Below are 20,113 nucleotides of genomic sequence, written 5' to 3' on the forward strand. Positions count from 1 at the left end.
CAGGATGCATAAAAAACCTCTGCTAGGGCAGTGTGAAAGGAAAATGTAGGTTCGAGCCCCCACGCAGAGCCCCTACTGGGGCACCACCTAGTGGAGCTGTGAGAAGAGGGCCACTGTCCTCCAAACCCCAAAATGGTAAATCCACTAACAGCTTGCATCTTGTGCCTAAAAAAGCTGCAGACACTCAATGCCAACCCGCGAAGGCAGCCAGGAGGGAGGCTGTTCCCTGCAAAGCCACAGGGGTGGAGCTGCCCAAAACCATAAAAACTCGCCTCTTACATCAGCGTAACCTGAATGTAAAATATAAAGTTAAAGGAAATCATTTTAAAAATTTAAAATTTAATTGCTCCACTGGATTTGAAACTTGCATGGGGCCTGTAACCCCTTTGTTTTGGCCAATTTCTCCCATTTAAAATGACTGTGTTTACCCAATACCTGTACCCCCACTGTATCTAGAAAGTAACTGCTTGCTTTTAATTTTGCAGGCTCATAGGCCGAAGGGACTTGCCTTGCCTCAAATTTTAAAATGTAAACTTTTGGGTTAATGCTAAAATAAATTAAGGCTTTGGGGGACTGTTGGAAAGGCAAAATTGGTTTTAAAAAGTAAAAACATAAACTTTGGGAGGAACCAGGGGTGGAATAATATGGTTTAGCTCTGTGTCCCCACCCAAATCTCACCTTAAATTGTAATAATCCCTACTTGTCCAGGGCGGGGCCAGGTGGAGATAATTAAATCATGGGCGTGGTTTCCTCCATACTGCTCTCATAATAATGAGTGAGTTCTCACAAGATCTGATGGTTTTATAAGTGCCTGGCATTTCCCCTGGTGGTACATTCTCTTTGCCTGCTGCTATCCACATACAATGTAACTTGCACCTCCTTGCCTTCTGCCATAATTGTGAGGCTTCCCTAGGCATGTGAAACTGTAAACTGTAAGTCCAATTAAACCTCTTTCTTTTGCAAATTGCCCAGTCTCAAGTATGTCTTTATCAACAGCGTGAAAACAAACTAATACAGTACATTTCAGCCAGCAGTATATAAGTGTTCCCTTTTCACCACATAAATGCCAACATCTATTGTTTGTAGACATTTTAATAATAGCTATTCTGGCTGAGTAAGGCTGTATCTCATTGTGGTTTTAGTTTGCATTTCCCTGATGATTAGTCACATTGAGCATTTTTTCATATATTTGCTGACCATTTGTATATCTTGTGAAAGTACTTTGAAAATATGAAATACCAAATGAATGTGAAGGATTATTATTACATTGAAATAGTAAAGGCTATCGTTAATTGAGCCCTTGCTATATGAAAGACACTGTACCAAGTGCTTTAAATGAATATTATTCATTTAAATTAATATTTCATACTCAAAACAATAGTACCAGTGACTGGATATTATCATTATTCCGGTTTCATAGGCAAGGCATGATGATCAATTTTATGTGTCAACTTGGCTGAGCCACAGTGCCCAGATAATTGGTCGATTATTCTGGATATTTCTGTCAAGGTATTTTAATAGATGAGATTTACATTTAAATTGGTGGACTTTGAGTAAGCCAGAATACCCTGCATAATGTAGGTGGGCTTCATCCAATCAGTTGAAGAACTTATTATTATTATTTTTTTTTGAGACAGAGTCTCATTCCATCATCCAGGCTGGAGTGCAGTGGCATGATCTCGACCCACTTCAACCTCTGCCTCCCAGGTTCAAGCGATTCTCATACCTCAGCCTCCTGAGTGGCTGGAATTACAGGCATGAACCACCGTGCCCGGCTAATTTTTGTATTTTGAGTAGATACAGGGTTTCACCATATTGGCCAGGCTGGTCTTTAATTCCTGACCTCAAGTGATCCACCTGCCTCAGCCTCCCAAACTGCTGGGATTACAGTCATGAGTCACCATGTCCGACCTGAAGATCTTAATAGAATTAAAGACTGACCTTCCCTGAGCAAGAAGGAATTCTGCCAGCAGACTGCCTTTGGACTCTTACTGCAACTCTTCCCTGGGTCTCCAGCCTGCCTACCTACCCTGCAGATTTTGGACTTGCACCACCAAAACTCTGTGAGTCAACTCCTTAAAATAAATCTCTCTTTCTCTATGTATGTACATAACTTATTGGCTCTGTTTCTCCGGAGAAACCTCACTAATAAATATGGAAACTGAAGCTTAAACAGGTTAAGTCACTTGCTCAAAATTACACAGCTGGTCTGTGGCAGAGCCAGAAAGCTAGGGGTCATCTGTCTTATATGTCTCTGAATTAATTCACCAGCAAGTCCCATTGATTTTATTTCAAAAATGGATGTCGGTCTTCCCTCCTCTATCCAACTCAAATAGCTGAATGGATTTTTGCAGCAGCCACTCAATTGGGCTTACCATCTCTGCTTTCACCATCTCCTATCCATTCTCTACAGGGCCATATGCAAAAGTCCTTTTCTTGTATCACAAAGCAGACCATATCATTCCACTCCTTTGAACACTTCCTATTGTGTTTAAAATAAATAATGCTTGCCATGTGCCCAGTACTGCCATGCACACTGTGAGCATGTTAACTCACTTAATCCTCACAATAACAGGATGAATAGTGTCATTATTTTCCTCACTTTTCAGAGGGCATTACTGAGGCACAGATTCGGTAACATTCTCAAGGTCACATAGCTAAGAAGTGACACAGTCAGAATTTGAACCCAGGGAGTATGGTTTCAGAGTCTGTGCTATTGACCACTGAACCACACTGACTTTGAGTATAGCCAATTCATACTTTCCTTGGGCTTACAAGGTTCTTTGTGAGCTGGTCTCTGCCTTACTCTCTACCCTCCTGTCATGCCACTTGTCTCGCTCTCTCACTGTGTCAGTCACACTAGCCTTCTTTCTGTCTCTCAAGTGTACCAAGTTGCTTCAACCTGAAGGCCTTTGCATGTGCTATTCCTGCTGGCTCCCCTCAACTTCCCATAAGCCTCACTGTCTCTTCCTTTTTAAAATTGTAATCCAAATGTGTCAGGATCTTTCCCCAAGTCTCTACACAACTGACTCAGCTGAAATGTCATTTCCCTGGTGTGCTAGGCTGACCCTTTGACAGTATATCTCCTCATGGCAATAGGATCTTTTAGAGATAGCTAAATGCATTTCTCTCCTCCACTGTCCAGTTTCCATCATCTAGCAGCTTAATCACTTACAGAACTAACCACATTCTAACACACACACACACACACACACACACACACACACACATCAGCATCATATGAAAACTTTACAAAGCAATGATATCTTAAGAAGAAGCTCCTCACATTATGTCAGGACTGTTTGGTGTTTTTCTCAGTCTTTTTTCCAGCACAGAATCCAGGAAGTCTTGGATTGGGGCAGGAGGGATTGTTCCTTGTGAATAAAATTCCTATTGGATTTCTTAGCACTCAGAGGAGGAGAAGGTATGATCTTCTAAGGTATGAATTCAGGGAAGTGGAAAAGACCATACTCTGCCCACCCAAGTGTGTGTCTCCTCTGTCCTGTCAGGAATAATGATTACTCCCGACATTGATACAGAGTAGCGCAGTTCACACAGCACTTTCCCATCTATACCTACTCAATCATCTGATTCTCACAGCAGACTGGGAAGATAAGCGAAGGCTATGTGATAGTTAATTTTAATGTATCAACTTGGCTGAGCCACAGGGTGCCCAGATATTTGATCAAACATTACTCTGGGTGTGTCTATGAGGACTTTTCCAGATGCAATTAACATTTGAATTAGTAGACAAAGTAAAGAAGATTGCCCTCCACAATGTGGATGAGCTCCCATCCAATCAGTTGAAGATATGAATAGAACAAAAAGGCCTAGTGAAAGGGAATTCCTCCTACCTGACTGCTTGAGCTGGGACATTGGTTTTTTCTAGCCTTAAGACTTGGACTGAAACATCAATTTTTCTTGTGTCGCAAGCCTGACGGCTTTCAGACTGGCATTCACACTATCAGTTCTTCTGGTTCTCAGGCCTTCATACTAGGGCTACACCTACACATTGGCTCTCCTGGGACTTGAGCTTGCAGAATGCAGATCTTAGGACTTCTCAGACTCCATAATCATGAGCAAATCCATTATAATATCTATCTATCTATCTATCTATCTGTCTGTCTGTCTATCTGTCTGTCTGTCTGTCTGTCTGTCTGTCTATCTATCTATCTATCTATCTATCTATCTACTTATCCATTCACCCATCCATTCTATTGGTTTTATTTCTCTAAAGAACCTTTACTAATACAGGATATTATCCTCATTTAATTGATAAGGATCCTGAAGTTCAGAGAGGTTTAGCAATTTGGCCAAGGACATATAGTGATAGCTGCTGGTGGAGGCAGGACTCAAACCCAGGTCCATCTGACTTTTAATCATACTTTTTTTCCCAAGAAATTTCTACAACAGACATTCATTTCAGTCAGAGTATTTGAGATTGCCTATCATAATATCTGTGGAATTTGCCTCTGGTTGTCAAATGCAACCCCTCTCCTTTTCCAGTTCGCTCTGCTGGTGTCCTGTGTCGCCAAAGGAATCCTCCACTACTTTGTTTCATCATGTCATTATCCTTTCTACCAGGCAAAGCTTCTGAGCTCTTCTTGTTCTAGCCCCAGTACACATTTCCAGAATTACAGGCTCCAGCCACACCAGAACACTAATGTACTATTTCCAGAACTTATGATTCCTTTAATGTCTTGATTCTTTATCTTATGTTGTACCCTCTGCTTGAAACATCTCATGCTTCACCTACCATGCCTACTCCCCATCCCAAGCAACCGTGCTATGTGAAAGGCTGTAAAAATGCAGTTTATATAAAAACCCTAGAAGATAACATAGAAAACACTATTCTGGACATAGGCCCTGGAAAAGATTTCATGACAAAGACACCAACAGCAATTGCAACAAAAACAAAAATTGGCATATGCAACCTAATTAAACTAAAGAGCTTCTGCACAGCAAAAGAAACAGAGTAAACAGACAACCTACAGAATGGGAGAAAATGTTTACAAACTATGTATCTAACAAATTTCTAATATCCAGAATCTACAAGGAACTCATACAAATCAACAAGCAAAAAAAATACAACCTCATTAAAAAATGAGCAAAGGACATGAACAGACATTTCTCAAAAGAAGACATACATGTGACCAACAAGCATATGAAAAAATATTCAACATAATTAATCACTAGAGAAATGCAAATCAAAACCACAATGAGATACCATCGCACACCAGTCAGAATACCTATTATTAAGAAGTCAAAAAATAACAAATGCTAATGAGGTTGCAGAGAAAAGGCAACACTTATACACTGTTGGGAATGTAAACTAGTTAAGCCACTGTGGAAAGCAGTTTGGAGATTTCTCAAAGAACTTAAAACAGAGATACTATTTAACCTAGCAATCCCATTACTGGGTATATAGCCAAAGGAATATAAATCATTCTACCATAAAGATATATGCACATGTATGTTCATCACAGCACTATTCACAATAGCAAAGACATAAAATCAACCTAGATGCCCATGACAGTGGATTGGATAAAGAAAATATGGTACATATACACCATGGAATACTACACAGCCATAAAAAGGCAAGAACATGTCCTTTGTGGCAACATGGATGGAGCTGGAGGTCATTATCCTAAGCGAATTAACACAGAAACAGAAAACCAAGTACTGCATGTTCTGACTTACAAGCGTGAGATAAACACTGAGTACACATGGACACAAAGAATGGAACAATAGACATTGAGGCCTACTTGAGGGTGAAGGATGTGAGGAGGGTGAGGACTGAAAAACTACCTATCGAGTAATATGCTTATTACCTAGGTGAAGAAATAATCTATACATCAAACCCCATGACACACAATTTGCCCATATAACAAACTGGTACACATACTCCTTGAACCTGAAATAAAAATTAGAAGAAAAAAAATAAAAATAAAAAATAAAATAAAAAGTATATTTAAACACTGTCTCTTGGAAGCCCTACTCAATACCCTGAACCCCTCACCCACCACATTCTTGCTCCCCTATTTTCTTACATTATCTTCTTTATACATTCCTAAAGCATTTAGTCCAGCCTGTCTTTATTTCCCCCCTACTCAATCCTAAGCTCCTTGAAGACATAAGCCACATCTTCCTTTGACTCTCCCACACCTCCGTCCAGTACAGTGCCTCAGAAATCATAGCTTCTAGCTAAACATCCATTTTCAGCCTTGTTCATCATGTCTAATGACTGGAGACAACCCAATTCACCATCAACAGAGGACACAATGGAATCCTATGTAGCCATACAAAAGGAAGGCTCTCTACTTGTACTGATATATAATAATCTCCAAGACATATTGTTAATTAAAAAATAGCTAACTATAACAATGTAAGAATATGCTACTATATGCATGAAGAAAGTGTGTGTTTGTTTCTGTGTACTTAGGTATATGCTCATGAAAGCTCAGAATATCCCAGCATGAACACCTAAGAGCCTGATATCTGGGGCTGCTGCTGGGGAAAAGGACCAGGTAACAGGATGAAGGGAAGAAGGGAGACTTATTTTTCACCACATTACCTTCCCTACTCTGAGTTTTATACTCTACACATGTATTAACTATTCAGGATAAAGACATAATATTTGTCATGAATTTATTACATGGGAGAGGAAACATAATTGACTTCTTTAGTATTGACATAAATTTATTTCGCAGATTAACTTGAAAGGACCCTGAGGAATGCAACATGATTAGTCAGTAATAAAATAAAGCTGTGTTTCTGAACCAACTAGAATGGGCTCTGACTCTGAAGGAAATGTAAAATAATAACAACAAATATTTATATGACTTTTACTCTGTATCAGGCATTGTTCGAGGTGTTTTGCATGTATTCACTCATTTCATCCTTACAAGTATGCTATGAAATAGGTATGCACTACTATCTTCCCACCTTTAAAGATAAGGATACTAAGGAGTCAAGTGGGATGCCCAGGACCACACAAACAATAAGTGGCCAGAGCCAAGGCAGAAGAGTAAAAGCTAGTGATACTGAGACAGTATCCCCGGCACCCAGCAATTTGTAAATGATCAATAAATAAATTGGACAGATGAACAGATGGATAGATGGATGGATGGATAGGTGGAGGAATTGATGGGTGAATGAGAGGATGTGTGTATAGGTGAGTGGATCAGTGGGTGAATGAGAGGCACATAGAGGAACGGGGAGTAGATGGGTCATGGGTGGATAAGTGGGTTGTGCAAAGAGTAAGCCTTTTGCAAACAAATAGATTTGGATTTGAAATCTTATGTTGCCCTTTGTTTAACCCTGAGAGAGATGCCTAAGCTGTCTATTCCTGTTTCCAAGCTGGACTAGGCTATGAATTCTGGGAAGATAGAGACATTTTTTTGTTTTGTTCCCTGCCACATCTCCAGTGGATAGAAGAGTACCTGACACATAGTAGATGCTCAGTGAATATCTGTTGCATGGATTTATAAACTAACACATAAACACATGTAGACATTAAGGGGCTAATTTTGTAGGGGTTAATGTGAGGATTGATTGGGATAACATTTAATATAACTGGCACATGCATAACAGGTGAGCTTCCCTTCCCTTGGCCCTACTAAATTTACCTCACAGAAGAAGCACACTCAATGGAGAATTCAGATCTGTGGGTTCTTATTCCAGTGACTGAGCAGCTGCATGGTCTTGGGTAAAGCACTCTCCTTTTCTGAACTTCACTGTTCACAATCTATAAAATGAGTAGTATTCAAACATTTTGTGTGGGGGATGGAGGGAATACAGGATAAGAAAAACCCCCTTTTTCCAAAATCTTAAGCAACAATCCAATGTATAAAGCAAAAGCCCAGGTGCTGTAGACCAGAGGTGAGAGATCCACACTCCTTCCTGCTCCTTTCTCCCCCTCCCCAAGGCACTGCCATGGTAACCCTAGGGCTCGGAGCCAGCAGTCTGCAAACCTTTTCTGTAAAGGGCCAAATACTGAATTTTTTAAGCTTTGGGGGCCATATGGTCTCTGTCACAACTACTCAACTCTGCTTTTGTATAACAAAGGCAGCCACACACAATAAGCAAATGAATGGGCATGGCTGTGTTCCAATGAAAGTTTATTTATGGATGCTGAAATTTGAATTTCATTATAATTTCATATACTTGTACCACCAAACACTATTCTTCATTTGATATTTTCCTAGCAATTTAAAAATGTAAAAATCATTCTTAGCTTGTTGGCTAGATTTGGTCAGCAGGCTATATAGTTTGTTGACCCCTGATCTAAAGAGTTGAGCTAGATTATCCCCAAGGTCATCCAACTTGGACATTATAGCTCAGGCACTCCAGAAGCAACACAAGTACTGCAGAAAGTAAAGCCTGAAACAATAGTGCTGACATGTAAATTTTAGAAAGTAGATAACAGTGGACTGGGTCTGTTCTAGGTTAGGAGAATTAAAAAAGGAGGTTCAAGTTCTGCTCCTACCTCTCACTTTCCCAGGCTGTACAGCACTTTTAAATGTTAGGTAGTTCATCTACCCTCAGAACTTCAACTGTCATCAATGCCTCCCAATCCCTTCTGAGCTCAATATCTGATCACCAACTGCCTATTAGATATCTACAATGTAAGACTGTCCAAGCATCTGAAACTCATCAGGGCTGAGACTATACTACTGTACTAGTCATCTCCTTCCCCTAAATCATCCAGAAACACTGCTCTATTTTGCATCCCCTATCTCCATGAAGCATGTCATGTATTAGCCCATTCTCATACTGCTAATAAAGACATACCTAAGACTGGGCAATTTATAAATGAAAGAAGTGTAATTGACTCACAGTTTAGCATTGGCTGGGGAGGCCTCAGGAAACATGATTATGGCAGAAGGGGAAGCAAACACATCCTTCTTCACATGGAGGCAGCAAGGAGAAGTGTAGAGCAAAGAGAATAAAAAGCCCCTTATAAAACCATCAAATCTTGTGAGAACTCAGGCACTATCACAAGAACATCATGAAGGTGACTGTCCCCATGATTCAATTACCTCCCCAGGTCCCTTCCATGACACATGGGGATTATGGGAACTACAATTAAAGATGAGATTTGGGTGGGGACACAGCCAAACCATAACATTCCACCACTGGCCCCTCTGAAATCTCATGTCCTCACATTTCAGAACACAATCATGCCCTTCCAACAGTCCCCCAAAGTCTTAATTCACTCCAGCATTAACTCAAAAGTCCAAGTCCAAAGTCTCATCTGAGAAAAGGCAAGTCCCTTCTGCCTATGAGCCTGGAAAATAAAAAGCAAGTTAGTTACTTCTTAGATACAATGAAATTATAGACATAAAGATGCCTAGATACAAAGACATTGGGTAAATACGCCTGTTCCAAATGGGATAAATTGACCAAAATGAAGGAGTTACAGGTTCCATGCAAGTCCAGAATCCAGTGAAGCAGTCAAATCTTAAAGCTCCAAAATAATCTCCTTTGACTCCATGTCTCACATCAGGTCCACTCTGTGGGTGGACTCCCACAGGCTGGGGCAAATCTGCCCCTCTAGCTTTGCAGGGTACAGCCCCCTCCAGGCTGCCTTCATGGCTGGCATTGTCTGTGGCTTTTCCAGGCACACAGTGCAAGCTGTCGAATCTATCATTCTGGGGTCTGGAGGACAGTGGCCCTCTTCTTACAACTTTACTAGGCAGTACCCCAGTGGGGACTCTGTGTGGGAGCTCCAACCCCACATTTCCCTTCCACACTGCCTGAGCAGAGGTTCTCCATGAGGGCTCCACTCCTGCACTGAACTCCTTCCTGGACATCCAGGCATTTCCATACATCCTCTGAAATCTAGGCAGAGGTTCCCAAACCTCAATTCTTGACTCGTGTGTACCCACAGGCCCAACATCATGTATAACCTGCCAAGGCTTGGGGCTTGTACCCGCTGAAGCAATGGTCTGAGCTCTACATTGGCCCCATTTAGCCACAGCTGAGATGCAGGGCACCAAGTCCCAAGACCTTACAAAGCAGCAAGGCCCTGGGCTGGCCCATGAAACCATTTTTTCCTCCTAGACCTCCAGGCATTTGATGGGAAGGGCTGCTGTGAAGCCCTCTGACATGCCCTGCAGACATTTTCCTCATTGTCTTGGCAATTAACATTTGGCCCCTTGTTACTTATGCAAATTTCTGCAGCCAGCTTCAATTTCTCCCCCAGAAAATGGGTTTTTGTTTTCTATTGCATTGCCAGGCTGCAAATTTTCCAAACTTTTATGCTCTGCTTCCCTTTTAAACATAAGTTCTAATTCCAAACCATATCTTTGTGAATTAATAAAACAGAATGCTTTTAAGGGCACCCAAGTCTTCTCTTGAATGCTTTGCTGCTTTGAAATTTCTTCCACCAGATACCCTAAATCATCTCTCTCAAGTTCAAAGTTCCACAGATCTCTATGGCAGGGGCAAAATGCTGCCAGTCTCTTTGCTAAAGTAAAGCAAGAATCACCTTTGCTCCAGTTCTCAATAAGTTCCTCATCTCCATCTGAGACCACCTTAGCCTGGACTTTTTGGTCAAAACCCTTCAGTCATTGATCAGTGTCAATTCATAGTAGATCCTCTACATTTGTGTTGAATAAATTAATAACCCAAAAGTACCTATAAAAAGGCACTTTATCCCCATTTAATGTAAGAGAATACTGAGAATAAAGTAGGTTTGACAATTGGTAATAGTTTCAGGACTGAGAAATGTAAAAGCCAGGCCCTAAACCTAAGGCCTAAACCATTCTCTAGGAAGCTCCAAACTTTTCCACATCTTTCTGTCTTCTTCTGAGCCCTGCAAGGTGTTCCAACCTCTGCCCATTACCCAGTTCCAAAGTTGCTTCCACATTTTGGGGTGTCTTAATAGCAGTATCCCACTCTACTGGTACCAATTTACTGTATTAGATCATTTTCATATTGCTATGAAGAAATACCAGATACTGGGTAATTTGTAAAGAAAAATAGGTTTAATGGACTCACAGTTCCACATGGGTGGGGAGGCCTCACGATCATGGCAGAAGGTGAAGGAGGAGCACGGGCACATCTTACATGGTGGCAGACAAGAGAGCCTGTGCAGGGGAACTGCCCTTTATAAAACCATCAGATCTTTTGAGAACTCACTTACTATCATGAGAACAGCATGAGGGTAACTGACCCCATGATTTGATTACCTTCCACCAGGTCCTATCCATGACACATGGGGATTATGGGAACTACAATTCAAGATGAGAAGGGGGTGGGGACACAGCAAAACCATATAACCATCCATCTAGTTTCACAAAAAGATTGTTACTAGTAGGAAGCATAGGAGGACTAGGATATGTCAAGTCTTTATTGATCCTTCACAAGATTGATGGCAGCATTTTTACTATTAGCAACATCTATCAGGCTTTGGCCCACAGTCCAAAGCTGAGTACAAGCCCTTAGATTCTGTGTTTCTACAATCGCAGGCATACAGTTCAACTAATCATGACAATGACTTCCGGTTATCTCCCAAAAACATCATTCTTCCCTTCTTCCTCTGTATTAGAAACACCATTCCCAAATTTTAGGTGTACATTTGCCACCTAGTTTATATAACTGCATTTCCTAGCTTCCCTTGCAGCTAGCAGCAGCCATGTGACACAGTTCTTCAATGAAACATAAGTAGAAGTATTAAATAGGACTTCTAGGAAGACTTCTTAAAAAGGAGGGGTCAAGAACTTTTCCTTCTTTTTTGCCTTCTGAAATTATGAATGTTAATAGATTTTCTTGAGCTTTAGCACTCATCTTGGACTATGAATAATGGAAGCCAAGTGCTATGGATGATAGAGGAGAAAAGTCTCTAAAAACTTCCTGAAGCTGCCATAGTGGCTCAGGTAGGTACGCCTGTTTCCTGATTTTTTTATGTGAAAAAATAAAACCTGTGTGTTTTAAGTCAGTATAGATATTCTTCTGTTATTCATAGCTGAATAAAGTAAAATCAGCTGTTAAGCCTTGCAGTTGGTCCTTCCATCTGGAGAGATTGCCACAGAGTCATATATGACTCTTACACAGTTCATATGGCATTTGGCATGGAATTGGTCCACAATTCCATATTCTTATCCAGAGTGGTGGCACACCAAAGATGTGGCAATGGGAGCAGACAACCCAGGGTGCAGGCAATAAGAGTACACTAGCTACAGAAAAAAATTTTTAAGACTAAAAGTCAAAGTGTTTTCTATCACCATGCACCAGCAATTTTAAACAACATTAGAAATAAAACATTCCTTCCTTAAAACAACAAACGAACAACAACAACAAAAAAAAAAAAACAAAACAAAATTTGGTTGGTCAAAGTTTTAAACAATTGTTGTGGTTACTATTGACTTTTAATAATATATATGAAGCTTGAAATTAGCATCTTTTTATTTATCCTTTAATCGACACTTTATTCTACATGGAAGTTGACTCAGAGAACTCCCAGTTACATCATTGGTCCATGACGCACACAGTTGTAACTACAAGTGTTCGTTCAGCTCATTTCAGTTTGTAAAGGTTCAAAATCATTCAAGAGAGCTTTAGGTCAGTTTTGTGTCTGTAATCCCTCTGGTACTATATGTTTCAGCATTTACATAGTAGGTTGAAAGTAAACAATAATAACGTAGTGATTATAAAGACAAAGAAACAGAATGTGGGTCACTTCAATTCTGTCATTCCTGTGACCAATTGTAGTTTTATGTGTGCTTAAAATCTAAAACAGTGAAACAATGAAAACTGAAAGGTGTAATACTTCTGTTTAGAGAGTGCACATTGTAGTTTATACATGAGATAAATTTTGAATTTGAATATGTTTACCATTAAAATGTATTGTTTTCCTTGGTAATTGAAAATTAAAGAACAAATCAAGAAAATAATAAATAGTACTGATGATTACTGAAAATAATTTTTTCATATAGAAGACTATAAAAAATTATCCATTCCAGATATTACAGATAAACAGTAGGTATACCACAACCTTGAGGTGCTAACAATACACTTAAACTTCTTCTCCAGAATCCCAGAAAGCAAGATATTAATTTATTGGTAATCCACATAGAACCAAGTCTCAGTTAGCCCTAACATGGTCAGAAGACCAAAAACAGATCACTTGAACATTGACTTAGATATGAAATGCCCCTCCATGTATACACCCACTCTATGTTCTTTCAGGCCCCACTCTTAGCTATCTGAGGGTCCAAGCAGGTGATCAGAAAGGAGAAAGACACGTTATCATCTATAAACAATGATGTCAGTCATTTCATATAGACCTCATCTCTACCATTATCACCCTGATCCAAGCAACCATCACTTCTAACCTGGGCTTCCTCACAGTTCTCATCCTTGTACCACTACAATTTAGTCTCCTGTTAAAATTTAAGTCAGATCATGTCCCTCATCTCTTCTAAACCTTTCAATGGCTCCCAATTTCAGTCAGAATAATGCCCTATAAAAGTGGCTGTTTTCTCTCTGACTTCATCTATCCTTCTTTCACATAGTAATTCTTTATCCCAAGGACACTGGTCTCCTTGCTGTTCTTTAAACAAACCAGTTGTGTTCTTTCTGGATGTTCCTTATGCCTAAAATCCTCTTCTCCTAAACATATACACAGAGTTTGTTCCTGCACTTCCTTCACATCTTTGCTCAAATGTTCCTTAACTAGTGAGGCTTTGATGGATACCATCCAACTTCCCATGTCTCTCTATTCTCTTAACAAGTTTTATTTTTATTCCTAGTGATTACCATCTCCTGACATAGTGTATATTCATTTCCATTATGGTTTAATGAACCTCCCAAACACTAGAATGTGAGCTTCATGAAAGTGAGGAATTTTTTTTTTCATTGTGATCTCCCCTGAACTTAGATCAGTGTCAATTCATAGTAGATCCTCTACATTTGTGTTGAATAAATTAATGACCCGATAGTACCTATAAAAAGGCACTTTATCCCCATTTTATGTAAGAGAATACTGAGAATAACGTAGGTTTGACAACTGGTAATAGTTTCAGGACTGAGAAATGTAAAAGCCAGGTCCTAAACCTCAGATATGTTACTCTGAGAACAGTGTTCTTTCCACTTTAGGCATACTGGCTAATCCAGCACAAACTGGCATTGCAGGAAGAAGCCATGAATAAATAACAATTTACCATCCAGTGTGAACTCACAGTTTAACATCCTCTATCTATGAGACAGATTTTATTCTGTAAAATCTTGAACAATGTTTTATGTTCAAGGACCATGATTTACATGTAACACTTGAAATAAGTTACTACAGTCAAATGTTCTAAAAAGAAATCTCACTGTTATAAAAAGCTCAGTTTGTACTTCGGGCACCTTGCAAATTAAAGAACAAGGAGCAAAGACCTTTCAACTAGCCACATTATAAAATGGTGGCTAGATACACAATCCCTATTTGTTTATAATGAGCTACTAGTTAAATTTTATCCAATACATACTTCTAGGAATCTGAGAATCTAAGACCTGGAAGGAATTTTGGTGATTATTAACATCCGCATTTAATAGGTAAGAAATCTGAGGCCCAAAGGATTTCTATTAGTGGCAAGGCCAAAACTTAGAGGTTCCCTGCCTCTCAGGCAAGAATAGAGTTTACTACTCCCATCTCTTGCATTCTGGTAAAGAGCTAAATAAATGCTTTCATCATATAATATTCACTGCCTCAGTCCTCTAAAAATATTATGAGATTTTTCCCCATCAACCAATCCTTAATTACGTAGTCTCCACAAGATGTCTGCGACCCTTTTCTCTCTCATACACAGTTGGCAAAATTTCAGATTTCTCCATTAATTTAACCTGCTGTTAATGAGTGGCTCTGGGCCCCTATACTTCAATATATTTGGAAGAGGAAGGAAGTCTCACCCTGACCCAGTTCCCAGTTGCCAGAAATGCCAGGACTGGCATGGGTTTTTTTCAGGCAATTTTTTTTTTTTTTTGAGATGGAGTTTCGCTCTTGTTGCTCAGGCTGGAGTGCAATGGCACAATCTCGGCTCACTGTAACCTCCGTCTCCGGGGTTCAAGTGGTTCTCCTGCCTCAGCCTCAGGCATGCGCCGCTACACCCAGCTAATTTTCTCTTTTTAGTAGAGATGAGGTTTCTCCATGTTAGGCTCATCTTGAGCTCCTGACCTCAGGTGATCCACCCGCCTCGCCCGCCCAAAGTGCTGGGATTACAGGCATGGGCCACCGTGCCCGGCTTTCAGGTAAATTTAATGGCACTAGATCATCCTGAAGAAAGTCCTTTCCCAAGATCATGACCCTGTTCCTTTCTGTCTCTTTCAGCACCATTCGAACAGATGATTGGTGGAGCAGTTGGGAAGGACTGACAGTGAGGAGACTCAAGTGCTAGACTCAGCTTTGCCTCCAAGGAGTTTGTGGCCCTGAGCAAGTCTCTCCCACTCTCTGGATCCCAGCTTTCCTGGTTGGACAGCAAGGACTCTAAGGTCTTTACCTGCTCTAATCTTTTCTGGTTCTACAAACATTTGATGTAGCTTTAACGGGACCTCAGGGAAGTAGGGAGGTCTGAGAGGAAGGGTCTCTTGAAACCCTGGTACATAGGCATATGAACTGGATGCCCTTAAGAGCCACCGAAACAGAGATCTAACAAAACTCTGAGGAAGGGAAGAGGACAGGTGCTCTGAATATAGTCCTAGCCCACACCAGATTCCCTCCTCCCTTCCACAATGAAAGCAAAAAAGGAGTTAAATATCAGTTTTTGCCCAACCACTTCAGGCTACTTTCCTTCATCTGCGTGTCATGGGAGGCAGTGTAGAAGTGTGGGCTGTATTGCCATCAGTGCCTGCTGACCCAACCTAACTGCCCTCTAAGGCCCTTTTGCTTATGCCTCCCAGCTGAGGACAAAGTCATGGTGGCCTCCCACTCCCCAGAGGACCTAAGCAGGCTTAAGCTGCTCCTGGCTAAGTCAGAGAGGCATCAAAATGCAGCCACCACTTCCTCTCTGCAAAAGGAAGTCATTCCAAGGTCTCCAGGTGGAGAAGGGAACACCATGGCATAAAATGAACTGTTGGAGGATTATGCTAAACAAACACACAAGCACACACTCCTTGAGAGGGAGAGAAGAGCTCTGTTAACTGACTGTGGCCCAAACCCATTTCCAGAATGTGGGTTTCTGCAGTTGTCTCTCCTTGACAAAGCCCCAAGTGTGGACAGGGTGACCCCAGCCCAGACAAGGAAGGGCTTCAGGGCCCCCTCAGGCAGCTTCCTGAGAGAGAAAGTGTCTCTCTAGCCCTCATGCCCTGGGGCTGACCAGGGGAAGGAGTTGCAGGAAATCTAGCTGAGGGCGGGGGGCGGGGGGAGTCATGCAGCTCTCCCATAATGCCCCCTCCACAATTCCAGGCTTTGTGACTGTCCCCTCCCCCCCCCACAACCCCGTGCCAGCTTGTCAGCCTCCTGCGAGCTTCACTGCTTCCAGAGAAGCCCTCTGCCATCCCCCTTCCCTCTCTGGCCTCCCAAGTGACCCCTGGGATGTTCCTGGGAACATCATCTGCCCCCACCCCTATTCCACCTTAATCTCAGAGGGAGATAGAAAAGTGGAGGGGGATGGGAGGGGGGTTTCCTGGGCAGGCGGGCGAGCAGGGACTTCTAAAATGGCCACAGCAAGCTCACTGGTGTCTCAAGGACGGCGGCTAGGGCGGTGGGCAGAGGCCAGGGTGCTCACTGCGTTGTGGCTCCTTGGGGGAACTGGAGGTGGGGCTGGGGGACTGATAGGCTCAAACAAGGGAAGCCAAGGCTACATGCACTCACCATTCCCGATCCTCCCCTTATCCACTGCATGGTGCTTGCGAAGTCCGGCTTCTCTGAGGCCCCGGAGCTGGCGCGAGTTGTCGCGGGCTGACTAGGAGGGCTGGGCTGAAGCAAGCGAGAGCCCCAGCGCCCCCTCCGCCTCCCCTCCTCCACAACCCTACAGCCCAATCCCCTCCGCCCCGGACCTCGCCTTCAGTCAGGTTGTTCCATGCCAACCGGCAGGCTCTGTCTCTCCGCCCTGCTGCTCCTAGAGGTCTTGGCAGGGAGAGGTGCGAGTGTGGGGGTTCCCAATGGGCTGCCTTTGTCCCCCACCAAGGCTTGAGAACTGTGGGGGTGGGATGCAGGGAGAGGATGGGGGCGAATAGCCTCCGCCCGCCCAGAAGAAGGCAGCTGCTACCTCTGCCTGCCTCCCGCTGCGCTGGAGTTAGATGCTGTTTATTGTGGGGCTTCCCAATTGTGTCGAGTCAGCGGAAAGTCCTTTCCAAAGTTACCAGAGGTGTTGGGCCAATCTCCAGAATAATAAGATCCTGCCCCAAAGGAGCCATGCCAGCACTCTAACGCCTCCCTCCCCCGCCCTCCCTCTGCATACTCCCCTAGGGTCTTCTCTCTTTGTGTACTCTCTTAGAGCTTTCATCTGCATTACTTTCACTTCTCAGAACAACCCTGTAGAGGCAGGCATTAGTATCTCCATTTTACAGATAAATAAATGGAGGTTTGGAAGAGGGATGGGGCGTAAGGTCACATTAAAAATAATAATAATAATAATAATAAAAAGATAAACCCTCGACTTTACCCTCTGCAGCTTTCCAAGCGTCTTTCGACTATCTCTCCCTCTCTCTCACACACACACCACTCCAGGCTTCTCCTTCATACCTTTAGGAACATGAAAGGTAGCTTGTTGATGGACAAATTTTCCATTTGCTTATTTTGCTGAGAATGAGTTGAATGTACATCAGCAAAACAGGCAAACGGAGAAACCGCCCGCCTCTTTAGGATTCCCCCAACTCTGGGGAACACAACACAGGCTGGTACCTTTGCTTAGGCTAAAAATTGACTTTGTCAGTCACACTGACATCTGTTATTATCCCTTATAGTCCTCACAGTAACTCTGAGATGGACGCAACAGGGATTCTTAATTGGCCACTGTTACAGACTTGAACACTGAAGCCCAGAGACTGAAAGACATCTGCTCAAAGTAGCACAGCCTAACAAGACAAGAATCCAAGGCTCCTGACTAGAAGAGCAGGTCAGGCAAAGACAGAATTGTGAAAACAGAGGTTGCACCCAAAGTATGATATTAGAAAGAAGTTCCTGGAGATAATTGGCATGAAGACATCACTGGCCTGTTACACATACAACTTCATTTGTCCTCTTCTTTTTAGCACAACTTCTGCACTTCATCTAACCTGTTGTTTTTTCCAGGCAGAGCTGGCTAAAGATAGAAGCAGTACCTTAATGAGCACCCCATCATGGGTGCAGAAGCTGAATGACCCTTTGGCAAGGGATTCCTGAATTAAATGGGAGGTTGCCCTGGGTGACCTTTCAACTTCCCTCCCAAGTCTCGTAACCCAGGCATCAGTGATTCCACAATTTTCTCTCACTTTCCCATCTCTGGGCCTTCTCTCATGCTGAGTATCTTGGATGCACCTCCCCTGCCAACCATCCCATTCAAATTGTCATGACTGTTTAAGATCTGGCACCAGGCACACCACCTTTAGAAAGCTTTCCAGGAATACGTCCAGGCCCTGATTTTGTCATCTTTCATTTGATTCCTGTAGCACTATGATTTTGCTCTCTCAATTAAAAATGATCTTTTTATTTCCTGGTTGTTACGGGCTGAATTGTTTTCCCCCAAAATTTATGTGTTGAAGTCCTTCCCAGTACCTCAGAATCTGAGGACTCGTAGAAGACAGTTATCTACAAATCAAGCCAAGGAGAGAGGCCTCAGAAGACCCAACCCCACTGATAACTTGTTCTCAGACTTCTGGCCTCCAGGAATATAAGAAAATCAATTTCTGTTGTTTAAGCCACCCAGTCTGTGGTATTTTGTTATGGCACAGCCCTAGCAAACTAACACAATGGTCATATGAACATTTTACTATCCCCTTTCACTTAAATGGCATTATGGTTTTTTGAAGCAGTGGCAATGAATTACTCATTTCTGTATCTTCTACAATGGTGACTGGCACATAGTAAATACCCAATAAAAACTTGGAATTTTTTGATGGATGCATTCATTTGACATTATCATTTAGCCCCTATGTGCCAGGCATTGGGACAGATGCTCAGGATACAAGACAAAGTTCCTCATGGACCTTACAGTCTACTTAGAGAAGAGGGAGACAATAAATACGTAAACAAGCAAAATATTTAGAGATTTTAATATGTACTCTGAAGTATATAAACCAATTTATGTGATGTGAGTAGCCCTGGAATTGTAGAAAGTATCTGTATCAGTCATGGTCCAATCAGGAAAACAAAAACCACCCTAGGTCTTTTAAACTGTGAGCATTTAATGCATTACACTTGCAGAGCTAAAAAGTCAAACAGAGGATGGTGCAGCAACCTAGCATTTAACAAACACAGAAAGCTGCTACCACTCGTAGGGATGGATGGATAACAGATGACATCATGCAGAAGCTAAAATCACGGGTTGGACAGCCTATTGGAAGCAGGTACCATGAATGGAGGAGTTGTTCAAGAGGAGCTGGAGCCATGGAGGAAAACAGCTACCACCAGAAAACACTTCTGTGATACAGGAGGTGGGAGAAATACCCTGGGTTCTCCCTTCCTCCTAGCCACTAATCTCCTTTACATGTATCCCACTGGACAAAATAAGTGAGAAAGCAAGGAAATCTAAGAAAGGTAATTTTCAGGAGAAGAGGGAGAATGGATCTGGATGCAAATAGGCCAGTGTTAATATAGAGTCTAGGGACTCCTGCAAAAAAACAAGTGCCTAGAGACTCCTGCAAAAAAACAAACAAACAAACAAACAAACAAACAAACCGGTGTTGATCCCAGAAGTGTAAACAGATGCTGTTGAATCTGGTCATTATTTCTTGAGCACCTATTTGCCTAGAACCATATGAGTAGTTAGAGGAGATATAATATAGTTGGTAGGACATAATCTTTGAGGTCAGAACAACTTGGATTGTATTCAGTTATTGACTTTGCCACTTACTTGGGCAGATTATTCAATGTTCTGTGCCCTGACAGTTTTTTTATCTGTGAATAGGGCTGACAAGTTTGTTACAAAGATGTGATAAATTTGTCTAAGGAAAGTACTTAGCACAGGGCCTGGAAGCCAGTAAGAAT

General features: G+C 42.0%; 1 protein-coding gene across 3 annotated transcripts in view; it reads right to left on the reverse strand.

The window, feature by feature from the left end:
• Nucleotides 1-20,113, reverse strand: part of ARHGEF9 (Cdc42 guanine nucleotide exchange factor 9) — a 179,733-nt gene that overhangs the window by 137,874 nt on the left and 21,746 nt on the right. Inside the window, exon 1 of one of the 3 annotated variants that reach the window (XM_050776935.1) lies at nt 16,799-17,235. The exons of 1 other annotated variant lie outside the window; for it this stretch is intronic. In XM_050776935.1, coding sequence (XP_050632892.1) covers nt 16,799-16,828 — 30 coding nt within the window. In that variant the 5' untranslated portion in view covers nt 16,829-17,235. Of the gene's footprint in view, nt 1-16,798; nt 17,236-20,113 lie in introns of those variants that run through there. One more of the 3 variants, XM_050776929.1, reaches the window with a different exon arrangement.

Source organism: Macaca thibetana, chromosome X, assembly GCF_024542745.1.
Source record: "Macaca thibetana thibetana isolate TM-01 chromosome X, ASM2454274v1, whole genome shotgun sequence".
Classification (NCBI taxonomy): Eukaryota; Metazoa; Chordata; class Mammalia; order Primates; family Cercopithecidae; genus Macaca; species Macaca thibetana.